The sequence below is a fragment of the Necator americanus genome, chromosome II, assembly GCF_031761385.1.
Source record: "Necator americanus strain Aroian chromosome II, whole genome shotgun sequence".
Taxonomy (NCBI): Eukaryota; Metazoa; Nematoda; class Chromadorea; order Rhabditida; family Ancylostomatidae; genus Necator; species Necator americanus.
The window spans coordinates 24,712,302-24,729,576 of record NC_087372.1 but is presented as its reverse complement, the minus strand read 5'-3'; the positions used below and the strand labels follow the sequence as shown (position 1 = coordinate 24,729,576).

At 42.2% G+C, this 17,275-nt stretch overlaps 4 protein-coding genes across 6 annotated transcripts; 3 read left to right on the top strand and 1 right to left on the bottom strand.

Moving 5' to 3' along the window:
* Positions 1-2,479: 2,479 nt before the first annotated feature.
* On the bottom strand, positions 2,480-6,948 carry RB195_019354 (uncharacterized protein; the record flags this gene model as incomplete). Its single annotated transcript, XM_064187162.1, has 2 exons — positions 2,480-2,648; positions 6,872-6,948. 2 exons carry the CDS (start codon positions 6,946-6,948, stop codon positions 2,480-2,482), a joined length of 246 nt encoding a protein of 81 aa, XP_064043043.1.
* Positions 6,949-7,106: 158 nt separating this feature from the next.
* On the top strand, positions 7,107-15,536 carry RB195_019352 (uncharacterized protein; the record flags this gene model as incomplete). 3 transcript variants are annotated; one of them, XM_064187159.1, is made up of 6 exons in its annotated part: positions 7,107-7,115; positions 7,220-7,327; positions 9,968-10,058; positions 13,875-13,974; positions 14,684-15,230; positions 15,342-15,536. In XM_064187159.1, 6 exons carry the CDS (start codon positions 7,107-7,109, stop codon positions 15,534-15,536), a joined length of 1,050 nt encoding a protein of 349 aa, XP_064043040.1. The 3 variants fall into 3 exon arrangements, with proteins under 3 accessions (XP_064043040.1, XP_064043042.1, XP_064043041.1); XM_064187161.1 differs by lacking the exons at positions 14,684-15,230; positions 15,342-15,536 and having other exon boundaries at positions 13,875-14,077; XM_064187160.1 differs by lacking the exons at positions 7,107-7,115; positions 7,220-7,327; positions 9,968-10,058; positions 13,875-13,974 and having other exon boundaries at positions 14,742-15,230.
* Positions 14,178-14,492, top strand: RB195_019353 (uncharacterized protein; the record flags this gene model as incomplete). The annotated part of the gene is made up of 1 exon (XM_013435447.2): positions 14,178-14,492. One exon carries the CDS (start codon positions 14,178-14,180, stop codon positions 14,490-14,492), a length of 315 nt encoding a protein of 104 aa, XP_013290901.2.
* A 317-nt stretch (positions 15,537-15,853) lies between the features above and the next one.
* RB195_019351 (uncharacterized protein) lies at positions 15,854-16,537 on the top strand (the record flags this gene model as incomplete). Its single annotated transcript, XM_064187158.1, has 1 exon — positions 15,854-16,537. The coding sequence occupies one exon, from the start codon at positions 15,854-15,856 to the stop codon at positions 16,535-16,537; it is 684 nt and encodes a 227-aa protein (XP_064043039.1).
* Between the last annotated feature and the right edge of the window lie 738 nt (positions 16,538-17,275).

Here is a 17,275-nt window from a genome sequence, read left to right as displayed (position 1 = left end):
CTATTTCCATCCTGCATGAAACCATGCAATGGCTACAACAAAGCTCTTTCTGTTCTGTCGAGTTCTGTCAATTTTGTCTTAATGTCCTTTCGACTCAATGCAAATTGCTGGACTTGACAGATTTTTTTGATTATTCATTAATCAGCTGATTGGTTAGGAAAATGTCTCATTATGCACTAATGCTCGCCTAATGCTAACATTTCTGGAGTGTTGCTGCATTTCCTTTGTTTTCTATAAAAACATTTCGTTCCGTCAAGCTTCCTATCAAATTCTGCCAGCTTAACCCTTTTTTTTTAGTGATTTGTGGTTGCCTTCCTAGCCATTTGTGATTCTCTTGATATTTATTGCTGGATGAGAACAAATATCAAATATTCAAAGTAAATATCTATTCTGATAGAATAAAATGAAAATTTAGCATCTGGCGCAACTACCTACCTGGCGATGATAATAAGCGGAAAGGTCTGAAGGGGATGATGAACAATCTGTTAAATTCCTATTAAACAAAGAAAAGGAGTGGCTTTCGGAGGAAAATTTTATGAGTGGACAGAGTAACCAGTTTTGGGAAGAACTTTCAGTGTAAAGGTGAAAAGTTTCTATTCTTAAACGAAGTGTCGTGAAAAATGGGAAACCTATGCCCCAGCAATAAATCCAAGCACAGCGGACAACATTGTTGTCCGAATCAAACAGTCGAAACCTACAAGTGGAAAATACGAGGAAATGTCCATTGCCACCGAATGCAATGTCGATCAGTTCGCAAGATTTAGATCATTCACCTTCCCACAACATTTGTTGCTATAATAATTCCTTTGTTCTGAGATACCAATGAAAGAGGATATTAAGAAATAGATCACCCTTAACTTACCCATAAACAGATTTTGGATCAGGTCAACATTCAAGCAATAAATCTGTAAACTATCACGTCTGGGGTCCTGCGGTTGTACTGCCGAAATGAATTTTACACTTCTTCAACCCCCTGACTGACATAGTTACACTTGTTTCAGCACCACTTACATACCTGTGATCCCACTGTTGTCTCTGGGATCTCTTTTGTTTGCCGGCTTTCATGTGACGGTGAAACTTCATCGCAACCTGTCGAAGGGCTATGGACTGAGTTTGTTTGTCATAACATGGTCACATCACATCAATCACTATATTAGTGTGTTGTTGATGCATTGTTTGTACGACAAATTCACTGGAGAGGAGCCGCTCATTTCTTTGCAGTCAAACTAGGAACGAATCTGAGGTAAAATGAATTTCGTACTCTTTGTAACGCGAAACGGGTGGCATTCTTAGTTTTCAGCTCGTCTGCCAGGTTTCTTTTGCTTATTTTTTTCTGCCACTGAAAGATGACTCTTAGAGCAAACATGAGTTTTTGATTTTGACTGTAAATAGAAACTGGAAGTGCTGGAGAGTAAATGTGGTTAGACTGCAGTTCATGAGTACCTTTATTTCACCATTTTTCACTGCAAGCCTTTCACTTCATTATAAGATGACTTATGATTTTCTTTTGTTTCTTCTTGTTCCAGTAGATATGTATGACATTCTCATTAGTAGTCCTCATGGAATCTCGGCATACTTACACTTCATGAGTTTTATGGTGTCTTTAAGGTCTGTAAGAAGAAGTTCATTAGTTATAGCTAACTTTCCAAAGGTTCCCTTCTTTTTAAAGGACTGTTCAGATTTTCGGTTCAGACTATCTCACGCTTTTCCTATAAAGTTCTATGGCATCCTGAGTTGATGTTTCTGTATTCGGAGAGGGCCGTGAAAACAGAAACTCTGTCATTGCTACTGCGAAAAAATTACTGGAATAAAAATTGTGTAAGATGGAATATGGCAATGACACACTGGTAACGAAACAAAGTTTTCATGATTTTTTACTTGTTACTAGATAAGAAGACGTTATCACTTTCTCGTTTGATTTTTTTTTCTTTACGAACTATGGTTTCTATTGGTTGACCTTCATCTTCATCGAACGCGTAGTCGAGGAAACATTTTTCTAATTTTCCGTTAAAGCTTATGATTCAAATTCTTCTCTATGGATTTCCCGGGAATGGAGGCTCAATAATAGAGAAATAGAAGCTATCTTGATTACCTCGATTCCCTTTCCTTCGAAATGGGCAAGCGGGCGCCAGTAATTTTTCCATTTGCCCCGATTGCGTGCCAGAGTCGTCTCCTTTTCGGTTCCTTCCTTCGCGTGGGACTTGAAAAGCATCAAAATTTTCTCTGAAGGACATTGTGAAGAACTCTGGGATCCTGTAGTGCGCTTAACATCGCATGGAATCCAGTCGCTCACGGTTTTGGTCAAACGATTGGAGACGATTGGAGATAGAGAGGACCTCGAGTCCCATATCTCACTTGGGTGAAGCGGTACAGTTCTTGCAGCGCTCATTACGTTTTCTTCCTGCTCGTGAAAAGCCCAGTTTTCTGAAGCATGAGTCAACGCAGGAAATACGGTGGTGTTGAAGAGGTTAGCACGGAGTTAGGTGTTCCTGGTCTTTTTCACTACCTCCTCGATGCTCTTATAAGCTACCCAAAGCGCTCGTTTCCTCCCTCCTAGGTCAGGTCGTTCTTCATGTTCATTTTTTGGTGAGTTCGGATATGTAAGTTCCGTTGAGCGTAGATGAGGCATCCGAGACCCATCCGTTTCGCTTGAATACATAGTCTTTTTCAGATTCAGGTGAAGACGGATGCAAGCGGTGTAATTCCAGTTTACTCTTACACGGTACAAATCGCTACATTACTCAGTAATTCTTTGAAGTATCATGTTTCAGTGCACTGCTACAATTGTTGATGCGCATACTCGGGTCAGAACGACATGAAGCTCCGCACAATTACGCTCAAAGCGGTGCGGTGAAGAGCGTAGTAGTTAGGACCGATCCTTGAAAGCCTTTGTCATCGCTGCAGTTCGCGATGGTTACCGCTTCGAGTCGTGTCGTTTTGACTCGACCGAACAATGTTCTCAGCGCTGCATTATTTTTCTATTTTCTCTTATCTACACTGTCACTCAATGCTGACACAAATGCAATGGCGAATGTGACCTAAGCATCGATATCTCTTCTGTATATACAGGAAAGCAAAGTGATGCTTCATTTTATTCACGGTAAAGAATTCTATAATTATTGTAACCCTCATTACTTTCTTGATTTCGATGGACGAGAAACTCCCCTTTTGGCATTCCTTCCTGAATCGCTTGTCGTATCTGTTGTTGTTGTATCTGCATATGTTTATTCGGAAATCTTCTGTAAAGACCCTCGTCAGGTTGCCTAGAGTTCTCTGCTACTGAAGGTTGTACTCACTTTACGCCAGTTAACGCTCTTTCCTTAGTCTCCGCCTACTTACGCAAATATGAAACTCAGCAAACTTAACTATTGTCTCTCCTCAAAGACCTTGGAGTTCGTTGATGCTCTATGACGTTTTCGATTCCTGTTACAGATGCAGAGACAGATGTAGAGCAGGAGAGAGGTTTTCTTCCACCTAAGTACTCATAGCTCATTTCATCTCTTTCTTTTGTACGTTTGATGCATTTAAAGAAGTGTACATTCCTAAAGGTATAGTACATTCGACTTACGACAAAGCTTCTATGGAAGTTCGAAAAAATTCTTAGTTCGCCAGAGATTTCTGTTCGTTACAGTTCTTCTTCTCCGGAAATCTAAAGACTCCACTCGACAACTTTTGATAGAGACCGCGACAAACACTAAGATTACTCTGCAAAGACTCGACAAACAAGCTTTTATCTTTACATTTATCGCAGTTCACAAACATATGCAGACACTTCTACGACTTTAGTCACGAACGATTGCTACGGAATTTTCTGTACTTCCTTTTCGTTACTGATTCCGAAAACGAATACTTACTTTGATATTCCCGTGATTTTCTCTAGTCTTACGGTCATGCAATATGTTATTACCACACTCGTTCCCATATGTAGAAACCATAATTTTTGTAAGCAGAAAATAAAAGCTGTTTTCACACTGCCATATTATTACTTACATATTTACTCAGGTTGTAACAGTAGTTTTCAAATACTAGTATAGTTTTCTACACCCATATGCAACACGCATACGTTCTATTATTTTTTTTTGCTCGTGCGAAGCGCAACTTTAGAGTATTCGAATTTCTTCGGAAAAAAGTTTTTTTCTATTATTTCGCTGTTTCAAGCAAGTTATCTCTATCCAGTTCATGTGTTGCTGTTTTCTTGCCTTGCCTAAGTATTCCAGAAACATGAGGTGTAATTTCTGTTCATTTCGTTGATGCCATGGAAAGGATTGAAATGGCAAAATCAAATATCGGAAATGATGTCGTGATATGAGCGGGAAGTAGAAAGTCCGATAGCAGGAAATTCTTTCTACGATCATCACCGTGCAAATACTGCCACGCATATGTATTGAGGTTTGATCGGTGCACTGTTTTCTACCGAAAACAAAACGCTGTGTAAAGGCCCAGTTATTAGTACAGTTGCAGTTTGAATCAGTCGCTGATTTTAACCGGAAGCATGTGATGTGGATATCTGAGACATAGTGCATTTCAATGACGGGGGATTGAAAGGTGCGGGAAGGTTGCTTGTTGATACCACGTTGCGAGCTTTGAAAAGTCACGTAAGGCTGCGAAGTTGTCTTCCCATAAGTAAAGTAGGCCTAAGAACGTGGCTTCAAGAATTGCAACTAAAAAGGGAAACACTCCTCAACGTTGCAAGGATAAGAAACTTTCAGAAAAATCTGAAACCTCAGTTCTCCTGAAAGTGACGAGACGAAGACGCGTGAAATGAGTGTCGTACGAGCATGAAGAGTTCTCTTAATTCCATCGCCACTCAGTTTACGTTGTTCTGTTACTATTCGTCAGTATTATGGGTTTGAAGAGCTGCCTCATTATTTTTATTATCTGAGGATTCTTATTGGATTTGTTGAAAGTATTTCGCTGTCGTTTTTGAGAACTATGTACATCGCGAACCTTGGCTTAGACTGACAAGCACCCGAAATCAAAATTTCCCCCAAACTCTGTTTTTAGAAAGAAAGAGAAGGTGTGGTAGCCGTAAGAACAAAACTCTACTTTTGTTATGTTCAAAAAAAAGCTTTTATCTTAAATCTAAGTATCCAAGGACAACTCTAATTCTAATTTACGGAGTGAATGAGCAATCACTCTTCATCGGAAGCTGGGTGCTGTATTTCCAAAAGAAGATCAAAGTCGCTGAACTTTTCCTTTATTTGGACTACCTGAAATTTTATAATCTATGGACATGCGACATGCACCTATGCGCAAAAATTTCTGAACCCAGGAACTCCTTGAGAGCAGAGTGCTCTGCAACAGCGATGACCCCTCCATCAGTAACTGCAGCGATAGGTGCTTTGTCACTATGATTACGCTGAAGACGTGACATGTTTTGGTGGTGACACCCTCGATGAGCAGAAAATGTGCATTTGAGTGTGATTTCCGAATTGATCGTGTTAGATAACATTCAGTGGCGCCCATGGGTGACAGAACAATGTAAACAGCTGGAACGGTGCCTCGACTTTATTGTCACGACTTACAGAATCTTTTTCTATTCTTACTCCTCTTCTTCTATCCACTGTTGTTATGGATATTTAAATGTCGATATTCGTTGCTGGAGAAGACAAATTGAGATTCCTTCTTAGCGTCTTCAAGGTTCGTCTTCGAGCGTTTTCTGAAGGCCATTTTCCCATTGCCATTTTCTAAAGGCCTAATTCTTTTTTCAAGTCTCAGCCAAATTCATTTGACTCAGGTTTTTCTCTCTAAAAAAAATAAAGGTGTCAAAACAAAAAGATACATTTCAAAAAAGAAAACATGGAAAATATGCATCTTTAACATACTACTACGTGTCCTATTTGAATTAATGAAGATAAACAAAACAAGAAGTGCTCACGTAGAAGCCCAGGGAGATATGTACTTCAGAAAACTGGCTCTTTTGAAGGATATTTCAAACACTGCAACTTATGGTTTCTTTTTATCAAATTCTGTCTGGGGTTTGCCTCCAATGTAAGCACTTTGCTGTATATTTACATTATCAGGCTTTCCAGGCAATTTCAAGGTCGACACTTAATTTGTTCTTTTTTTACTGTATAGGTGTGGTTCATCTTAAGTGGTTAGACATACGATCTTTTTGAAGTCACTGAAATTACTGTGTGGTTCACGTCTTTGAATTGCATATAAGAAAGTTGCGTGGAAATGTGAAATGAACTGGTTCTGACTTTCATTTGTGTCTAAAATAACAGATACTTTTATTGATCTTTTCATTATCATTCGATCTAGTTTTTATTTTACAAATCCAATAGAGAACATGAAATCTTTGATTCGATTCGATAGCATCAATGTCAATTGCCTCGAGGAAGTCTGACAATGGAAGGATTTCCGGAGGTCTTACATTTCCGGAAGTCTTTATATAGGGTACTGCTATAAGATTTCTTCTTAACGAGCTCGACGATGAAGCCAATGAAAAGAGGAGTGGTGAATTTGTGTGCTAGACTCTTGATTTCAAATCTGTTTTCTCTGTAGAATTGTTTTTCACGTGCTCGGCGCTCTTTCAGTGTTTGTTGTTATGATCTCATAATTTGTGGCAGTCGGGTGAGTGGCTCGACACTGGCTCATTTCACGCTAGTGAAACATTCTTTGCCTAAGAAATAGGGTCGTTTTACTTTCTTCACCTTTTCTCGTTTCCTTCACTGTGCACGCGCCTATTCCTCGTTCTCACGGATCGCGTTCTTTGCTGTTTAATGACCAGGAACGAGCAAATGGCACCGAAACATCAGCTCTGCCTTCTTCTCGCATCGGTATCTCCCCGTCGATGTTTCCGATTTAGCAATTTTTGTCCTCTGTCATGTTATTCCTGCATCTGGTTGCTAATTCACCTGCACCCTACCCATTTCCGTGCATCTTTCGCGTTTCCAGTTGTCGTCCGCGAAGCCCATAATCATAGTGACAACCATCACTCTTCATACAAATCAAAATTTGCCATGCGACGAAGTATTTTGCGGCGATTTCACCATTCAGACCGTCATACTCATCATCGCATTCGACGATCGCGATCCCTCGTCTACCTTACACCACCCGGATAAACTACATCACCTTTCTTGACCACCGAACCATCCATCACCATGAAGAACGTGAGTATATCTCCTATTTTCGCTGATTGTGTTGAGAGTTTTTTTTATAGCAGTTGGTCTCAAAATGAGTAGGTAAGAAAGAAATATAGTGATGGTCCGTTCAGATGGTGTCGTGGTTTCGAAAGAATCTTCTTCTGGTGATGACAATCGGGTCTGTGGTAGCCGGCGCATTCCTTGGATTTGCGATTCGGCCCCTGAACCTTTCACCACAGGTACACGCATTCAGAATTAGTAGGTGTGGAAATTCTGGATGTTTTGACGACTAGCTGGGTTTTTCTGGAGTCATCCTCCAGAAAAATCCAGCCAGTCGTCGAAACTCAAAAAATTTAATTCTCATTTTCGCCTATTCCTACCGTTCTTTCTAGAGACACCAAGAAGTGCAAGGAAAGCATAGAGCTGATAAAGATATTGTTAATAGATAAGACTGCGTATACATAGTATAGGTGTGTGTGGCAGGTATCTGTGGTAGACAACGATGTATTTAGCTAAGCCGTTGAAAGCCCATGAGGTACCCAAAATCTAGTTTAATAGCAGGGAATTTGAGTGTTCCTTATTTTTCATTAAAAAAAAACAATGGCATATCTAAGAAGTAATGGCTATCTTAAAGTAGAATTCGATTGGCATAAACCAATTCTCTGATTCGAATAGACCACGCGTCATCTTAATAGCAGTGCAATACTCTGTGCTTACGTGCGTTACGCAGTGCTTTACCAACACTAAGAAAATAAACTGCAAGATGAAATCAGTGTCTGGAACGGTTTCCAAACAATAAATTGTTGTTTTGTTGTGAAGAATCCAAAAACCAATGGTTAGAAAAAAAACTGCAACATAGTTTCCCAAATTTCTTTCAGGTTTTATTTTGATCTGACCAAATGGTAAAATTGGACTAATTACTATAAAAACCACAAGGGATAGTGAGGAACCGCCTCGGAGTTGATGAGCGAGCTGAAATTGGCGTTTTTGATTTGGCTTTAGAGCTCTGAAGTCTCTTGTCGAAAGGAGGTTAAGGGAAATTTAGGGTGTCCTAAAAATAACCAAGTATTCAAATTCAAACAACTTCTGCTCGTTTTTAAGTGAAACTCAATTCTTGAGTTTCGCTTAAAAACGAGCAGAAGTTAGAGTGAATTTCTACATTAATCAAAGATCGATGTGTAAACCACAGTACTTCTCAACCCTGCATAATGTTGTCTATTTTCTGAGTTTCAATTAAAAACGTGAATTCTGATGAGTTTAATAATCCTTTTTTATTGGTGATTTATAATGGGCCGTTCCTTTTTTGAAAAACCTTTTTAAAGCGTTCATCGGTGTAAAAATTTGAAACGCGTATAAACTGGGCCTTACAATGGCACAGAGATCAGTTTGCTATCCTTTGCCTGGCTTTCACAACAGGTCAAGTTCTTGACGATCTTCAGAGAAATTTACTCTACAGTAGAAATAACGCCAGGAAACAACCTGACAGATGGAAAACTTCAACAGAATTCCCTCCAGGGAGTTTGTCCCACATTATCAGCGAGTGATTTGTGCCTTTAGGGGAAGAAACACCCGCAGAAGTCAATTTTTTTCTTGTAGATGTAGGTTCATCCTGAGCTTCGAAGAGTTGACCCAGCACTATCAGAGGCTATTGTTTTCTATTATGTTAAGACGCTTATGTTAAGAGTGCATCACACTGCGAAATTAGCAGCGATCATCCAATATCGATCGATGCTTGGATGTTCTGGGTTTGTAAACAAAATGAATTTACGACGGTCATGTCAATGGTGTCTGAAAAACGTATTGAAGCTCGAGTATCTGCTACCAGGGTCTTTCACAAAAACCTGAGTTGTACACAGACACCCTCTGCGCTCTTCGCAAATCTGTGGTTGTGTGGGGATGCTGAGCTCCTCACAGGTTGTTCGAGATGTAGAACGAAACCTTCTATGTCGATGTCTATTAACAGTTAATGTTCCGCCATCATTTTCGTAATATCCTGAGTAGCCAAATTATAGATAGTTTACTTTTCAAACGTTTCAGTACCCCACCGAAAAATCAAATCGTTCCGAGTGGAAGAAGTACACATAAGAGTACCACTACCCAAATTGGTTATGTACGGACCACTTCATGTCACGACAATAAACCACAATTGTTTTTATAAGGAAAAGCGTAGGAAAAAACTTGTGTTTGTGACTTTCAAAAACTTTTAAAGTGTTTGTAAAGTGTTTGTGCGCTTTATTTTACAAGAATTACAGTTGTCCACTTCAGAGAGACATGCCTGAACTGTCATTCTGGCAGTCACAAAGTACTAATGAAATGAAGAATCTCTCTCAATGCTCAAGTGCGAGTGTTTTTTTCCTAACCTGACACTAATACTCGTGGACAATTTCTTTCCATTTTTTTGCATAAGGACAAAAGTAGAAGTCGCATAAAAACAGGGAAACAGAACCAGGTAATTCTCTCCCTATTCACTGTTTTTCCGGAGAAGCAGCGACAGCTCTCGGATTCAAGCGATTTAGCTAATGTGGATTTTAAAGCCTTATTCACTGATCAGCACATGTCCGGATGAAAGCGGTTTGAGATGCTTGAGTTCCTTTGATTTGTAGAGAATTCAAAGAAGATTATCGCTTGATCATTGTTCTAGAGCATTAGAGTGGCTCACAAGAGAGAAAATGGCTAACGAACCGCATTTAAACTTTAAATGAGGGGGAAACTGATGTGTTGCGCAGTTTTCTATCACGCTCCCTTTTCTGCGTCAGAGAGGTTGCCCTCAGTCTCGCAGCAAACTGCTAAATGCGCACCATCAGCGTTAATTTCAGTGACTTCTTCCAATGCAAACAGGACCATTAATTGTTCAATTTTGTTTTTATCACACTTTTCAGACTGTGATGTTGGTGAGTTTTCCCGGAGAGCTGTTAATGCGAATGTTGAAGATGATGATTCTACCGCTCATTATTAGTTCTCTCATCTCAGGTGAGCATAACATGATACAATAAATTCAGCTTTATTTGATTTGATGCAATAATAAACAGATTTTTATTAGCGATTAATATTTTGAAAGCTACAGCTGCTAAACTTGTTACTGTTGGTATTCGAAAATTTCAAATTTGCTGTTGTGGAGGTCCTCTGAGCAAACCGAGAGTCATAATTAGGAGATTATTGAGCCGAGTACTTTTTTTGCATTGGACAGTCGTGTAATATATATCCAATAGAATGGTTGTCCATGTTATTATCTTGTATCTGAAATTTCGTTTTTGTCCGCAACCTAATTATTGTAATGACAGGATAAAAAAACACTGAATCCCATGAAGCACAAGTGAACATGTCGTTGTTTTTCCATCCAGTTATAAAATAACCTCTTGGTCTCATTTAACTGAACATGTCTTATTTTGAAAATACTTCACCACGTCTTTTTCCATAAGAGTAGTATGTCCCTTAAATCGTTCTATAGAATGGCGCTGAACGAGAGCTTGTCGAGGATTGTCTTTTTTTTATTCTGATTAATAATCTCTTCTTGTTATTAAAATACATATCTAGAGTGATTGAAATTTCAAATAAAAGAAGCACGTGGACGAAGTTCCGCAGGTGGTCGCATCCAATATATGAACTTTTTGCTGAACTCACCTCCACATAGTAGTCTACCTCCTTCTAAGTCTTCGTCCGCTTTTATTTTGAATTAATCTTTCCTTTACTCTCCTTTCACCTATGTAATTTTTTGCTCTCCTCTTTACTTTTGCTTTCTGTCCCACTATTCTGAAATTACTGCCCATTATTGGCTCTCAGCGGTAGTAACCCCGACCAAGCATTTATAGATAAAAAATCTATGCAAGAATTTAACATTTCTTGCAGAAATGTGGATGATTGCTTGTGTGATCCGGTTTAATTTATTTGCCAGCCAAAAGACTTGTTATTGTAGAGCCTTCTACAGTTGTTCACCGACGATGATCTTTCTTCATGAGAGGATCATTGGGGAATCACAAAGATCGACTTCATACTCACCAACAGGAGGTGGTGTCTACTTGACGTCTTGATAGTACCAACATTTTGTAATGGTTCTCAGCACCATCTCCCTTTCCTAAGGCGGTTGACACAGCGACAGGGATCTACACGTGGACTACATCCTGCGGCTCAGAGGATTGCGACTCCGTGCTGAACGTGCTTCCAAACCGCTCCAATAAGCTCGGATCGACCTCGAAGACTTGATTCAAATGCTTCAAACATTGAGATTTGGTGGAAAGATTAGCCACAGAAAAGTTTTGCAGGGTGGTCTTTCGGAATACAGGCAGAAGAGAGTTTTGGTGGGTGCACAAAGAAGGTGAATGGCCGCAGGGACCTCCACAAATATAGTGTTGGGCTAATAGTCTAACGAAGACGGGATTCGTGAGATGGAAATTATGATGAAGACGCTTCATTCAAACCTTTTCTATCCGTCAACTTCTGCTCCATCATCCCGGCCGATGAATCACCACTTCGAATTCTTGTTTCACAATCGCGAGGTCTGACCACATGCATGGAACTTGGCAGAGGTCCAGGCCTGATTTTGCATTAGCAGACCTACTTCGAGCTGGCATACATTCTGTTCGCGTAACTCTAGTGATGCGCGCGCCGTCCTATTTTTAGAAAAAAGTATCACAGAGCAGTTGAAGACCTCGCGAAGTGTTCTTGTCCACAAGAAAGGCGAGGACCTTTGAGACTACCGTCCCGTGCTTGCTGAGCGTCCTATGTATAGTGTTCACGAAGATAATCATCATCAATAATGACGCTGGATGATGACAATTCTCAGGAACAAGCTGAATTCGGTCCGGATTTCACCTGTATGGACCACATTCAGACCGTGTATAGAGGCGCAGAGGTTTACCTCCTGCCTCTTGTCCTGGTCTTCGTCGTCTATGTGAAAAACAAACGCAGGAAGGATTGTCAGCGCTAGCCCGTGAAAGTACTGATGTATCGTATGTGACCACATCAGCTAATTGCTATGATCGATGCACTTTAAGAGATACATTTTTCCACACTTCTCCCTTCCATCCATCGCAGAGAGAGTACAACAAGGCTATACTATATCCACGAGGCTGTTCGGGGCTGCATTATGATGGATATTGAAATCAGTTAATCGGGGAAAAACGGAATACATGTTGATGAGAGATTATCTATCAAACCTGTCAAACCTTCGTTTCACGGACGACATCGTGCTCTTTCCGAGAAGTACCACTGAAGCAAAGATGGTGGACAAGGAATTAAGCGAAGCGGAGAAAAGAATAGGATCACGAATAGACAGAAGAACAAAAAACGCAAAAATCGTTTACTGTTAAAACGACTTAAAATAATAAGTGAATAGAAGGACGAGGGCGGAATGGACAGTGTCCAAGACCGACAGGAAAGCTACGGACAGACAAAGAGCTCCGTGCCCACCTTTTCGACTCAGCAGCTCTTCCAGCACTCTGTTACGCAGCACAGACGTGGGCGAACACCTCTGCCATGTTTAAAAAGGTATCCACTGCTCACAGAGCACTTGATAGATGTCTCCTGGAGTTAACAACCACAGTAGCTAGCCGGTCTTTGGAGCCCCGACATAGAAAAAATATTCTGCATTCGCGAAAAAGCAGGATGCACGTGGAAACCCACGCATAGGTGAGCCGCTCACATTATAGGGAAAATCGAAGTCAGATGGCTAGAAAAAACATAAGAATGGATGCCAAGAGGTGCAAAACGTCTTAGACGAAGACCGCTAACGGGGTAGTGTTCAGTGCCTGGATGGACCAGCTGAGAGGTTAGGTGGATAAGGCGTAAAAATCTCATCAATGTCATTTGCGAAACTTGTAGACATCTTGTATGACGACTCAAGGAGAAACGAGCGGCCCATCTAGGCATCTAAAATTGTCAAAATCTATTAGATTTCGAAAAAATATTGCCAACAACGACCACAATGACTTTGTCCAAGTATCTTGAGCACACCATAAATAGGAGAAGGTTGTAACGAAAATTTTTAAACATGAAGTTTATCTAATACTTTTCGCCACTCATATCACTAATGACTACACCAGTTATTAGAAAATGAACCCTGAAGTTCATCTCGTTGTGACCTGTGTCGAAAAATGTTGTCGTGTAGACTCACTGCCGAGTGTATCTATTCTCAATTGCTGTTTCAACGCTTGCTCATTGGCTGCCTGAAATACCGTTCCTCTTCGCTCTGTGGTGGCCGCATTCCCACTTGAGCACATCGGATGCTTACTGTGCGCATGAAACTACGTACCACAATACTCATAACGAATTTCCTACGTATCGCCTTTCTCGAGTTTGGTATTCAAGCAATATTAGGAATGAAGCAACGATAAACACACGCTCGTAATGAATTGAAAGGTCGCATGCTTTTTGGTCAGACATTTATGTATTCATATACATTGTGCACGCAATACGTGTGTGTAACAAAATAACGACGGAAAGTTGGTGAAGTGAGTGGGAAAAAGTAGAAAAAAAAGTACTGATACAGAACAGAAACACGAAAAAGCACCTCTGATCTGACTCCGGCTATCTTGATCGCAATATTTTGGGATGGACTTGCACAAAACACTGCATCGAGAATTCTCATCAAATGGTTAAAAGACCATGGAAGGGTTCAAAATAATCTTTCTGATTTTTAACCAATTATCTCATCATCGACAAAACGTCGCACAGATGTAATAGAAAAAACACAAACAATTGCGAAGGTCATTAGGAAGATTAGCGCAGCCCTAGGTAGCATATGTGACTAAAAGCGACCTTGTGCTTGCCCAGAGACGCGGGTGGATTCAGGGGATGGACTCCCTATTTCTGCTGAGCCAGGACTGACTCATGACATCCTTGTATCTCGCACGTCGGACCGACCAAAAGCCTGCAATCAAGTGACTGGGAGGTGCAAGGGAGGCGGTTTGGAGTCGCCTCCAGCAAATAAGCTCCACATGTCCACACCAAAAACTCATGGGACTAGAGGCTTGCAACCTGCCCATGGGTTTTAAATTTTAAAAAAAGTTTTAAATTTTCGTCCTCGTCAACACGAGAACGGCAAAGAACATCGACTCTTTTGATCAACTTACGACCCGAATCGGAAGTCTGCGGATGAGAAGATGTGGTCCAACACCAGCTTTGACTATCTTCGTCGCTTACGCTCCAACATCAAGCTACGAAAAAGGAGAAATCGAAGCTTTCTATATGGACCTGGAGAAGTTCTACCGAGAATATCATGCCTCCTACAAGGTCATAATTGGCGATTTCAACGCCAAAGTTGGCCCAAGAAGAACGCCGGAGGAACTACACATCGGGACCTACGGCCTACAATGGAATGGCCAGGGGGAGAGGCTCTCCGAGTTCATCATGACGAATAAGACCATCCATAGGAACTCGCAATTCCAGAAGCCCTCCTCTCTACGCTGAACGTGGGAGTCACCCTGTGGAGGGTACCGTAATGAAATAGACCACATCGTCGTCAATAAAAGGTTCTGCCTGACGGACGTCGCTGTTGTACAAAAGTTCTATACGAGATCGGACCATCGCCTCCTCCGAGGAAGATTTTCCTTCACAAGGAGAGCAGAGAAAGTCGTGAGGTTCAGAGAAAGAAATCCCAGGCCTACCATCAACTGGGATCTCTTCGCTACGCTAGCCGGCTTTTGGGAAGATTCTGTAATGGACAACATCGACGAGGAATATGACCGGCTTGTCGAACACCTTCACGACTCCGCGAAGAAGGCTGAGAGTTTTAAAACCACCAAGAGGCGTCTGTCTCTTGAAACTCTTGAGCTGATACGCCAGCGTGGGGCAGCACAAGCCGCAGGGAACCAAGAACTCACGTCCGAGCTCGCAAGACCTTGCAGAGAGGCGATAAAGGAAAACCTTAAAGAGAGAAGAGCAGAAGTGCTGGCTGAAGCTGCAGAGGCGGGAAAAAGCATCCGCTATACCCGTGGAGACTTCGCCAGTCGCAAGACAAAGATGACTGCTCTCCGGAACCCAAAGGGAACAGCCATTGCATCGAGAAGGGGGATGGAGAAAATCATCTACGACTTCTACTCTGATCTCTTCGACAGCCATGTCAACTTGCCTCCTCACCATCTGAGGGAAGATGGACAAGTCATTCCAGAGGTTCTCCCGTCCGAAATACGACATGCCATCATGTCGGTAAGAAATCGTACGGCGCCCGGTAAGGACAGAATAAGACCAGAACATTTGAAGAGCCTTCCGCCAGTACTCATCAACACCCTGGCGAGGCTCTTTACACGTTATCTGTAGGAATGCAAGGTTCCTAAACAGTGGAAGACCAGCAAGACCGTGTTGTTGTATAAAAAGGGAGATCCACATGACATCGGCAACTATCGTCCAATCTGCCTACTGTCCGTCATCTACAAGCTCTTTACAAGAGTGATCCTTAACAGGATTGAAAAAGCCCTGGATGAAGGACAGCCATGCGAGCAAGCAGGGTTTTGAAAAGGATTCAGCACGATTGACCACATTCACACTGTTTCGAAACTCATCGAGGTATCACGAGAGTACAAGATGCCGCTCTGTCTCACCTTCATCGACTTGAAAAAGGCCTTCGACTCAGTTGAGACGGAAGCGGTCGTGGAAGCCTTGGACAACCAAGGCGTCCCTACTCAGTACATAAAGGTACTTCGAGAGTTGTACAGTAACTTCACGACCGGAATTTCGCCATTCTACAAGAACATCATCGTTGACGTGAAGAGGGGGTCCGACAGGGTGATACAATTTCACCCAAAATATTCACAGCCACCCTCGAGAACGCAATGCGAAAGTTGGAATGGGACGACATGGGAGTGAAGGTTGATGGTCGGCAGCTACGCCCTTTGCGCTTTGCTGATGACATCGTACTGATAACACCTAGCATCAGCCAAGCGGAACGAATGCTGACTGAATTCGACGAAACATGTGGATGCATCGGTCTTCGGCTGAATCTACAAAAGGCGATGTTCATGCGGAACGGATGGGTCTCGGATGCCCCACTTACGCTCAACGGAACGAACATATCCGAATGCACCAGCTACGTTTATCTGGGTCGGGAACTGAACATGATGAACGACCTGACCCCCGAGCTGGGCAGGAGGAGACGAGCGGCTTGGGGAGCGTACAAGAGCATCGAGGATGTAGTGAAGAAGACCAGGAACACCCGGCTCCGTGCTCACCTCTTCAACACCACCGTACTTCCTGCTTTGACCTATGCTTCGGAAACCTGGGCATTTCGCAAGCAGGAAGAAAACGCGGTGAGCGTCATTGAACGCGCAATTGAGAGAGTGATGCTAGGAGTATCCCGTTTCACGCAAGTGAGGGACGGGATTCGAAGTTTTCTCCTACGTCAGCGATCGAAGATTAGAGACGCCGCCGCGTTTGCCAAGGAAAGTAAAATAAGGTGGGCCGGACACGTGATGACACGTGATGACGCTTTAATGACAACCGTTGGACCAGAGCCGTGAGCGACTGGGTTCCCCCCGTGATATTAAGCGCACTACAGGAAGACCGCCGACCCGATGGTCAGATTTCTTCACGAAGTCCTTCAAAGAAAAATATGATGCTCTTCGTGTCCCACGCGAAAGGAGGAACCACTGGGCTACTCTGGCACGCGATCGGGACAAATGGAAGAATTACAGGCGCCCGCTCGACCAGTTCGAAGATCAACGGGAGTCAAGGTGATCAAGGTAGCATATGTATAGTCGGTGCCGACGTGTCCACGGGTGACTGCAACACTCTCTGCCCCTCTTCTTGACGCACACCTAGTCTTCTCTCTGTGTGTTCCCATTCGGGTGAACCACTTCGGATCAAAAAATGGCCCAAATTCAAAACAAAAGTGCTCACATTCTTACCTCAACCTAGGTCATTATCTCAAACTGCGAAACATTTGCGTCATGTGTAAAGCGATCGTCAGACTAAGTACTCGTTTCCACCATCATTTTTTGGTTGGTTCCAATATTTCCCATCAAACGCACGAGCTCGGGAAACAACCATTGCTTTCAGCGAAGCTGCGCTTCGTTCTTGATTCCTTCACAACAAAAAGTAACAAAAACTTTACACTCCCTAACTGCTCCATTTGGTGATTGGCGTGTGAGATAAGTAGACAGAACGGCTCAACTCTACTTCAGATACTTCAAGCGTCACATTACGCCGTCGACGCCATATTCAGGCACTGAGGAATGGCGGCATCACGGTCTCTTTAT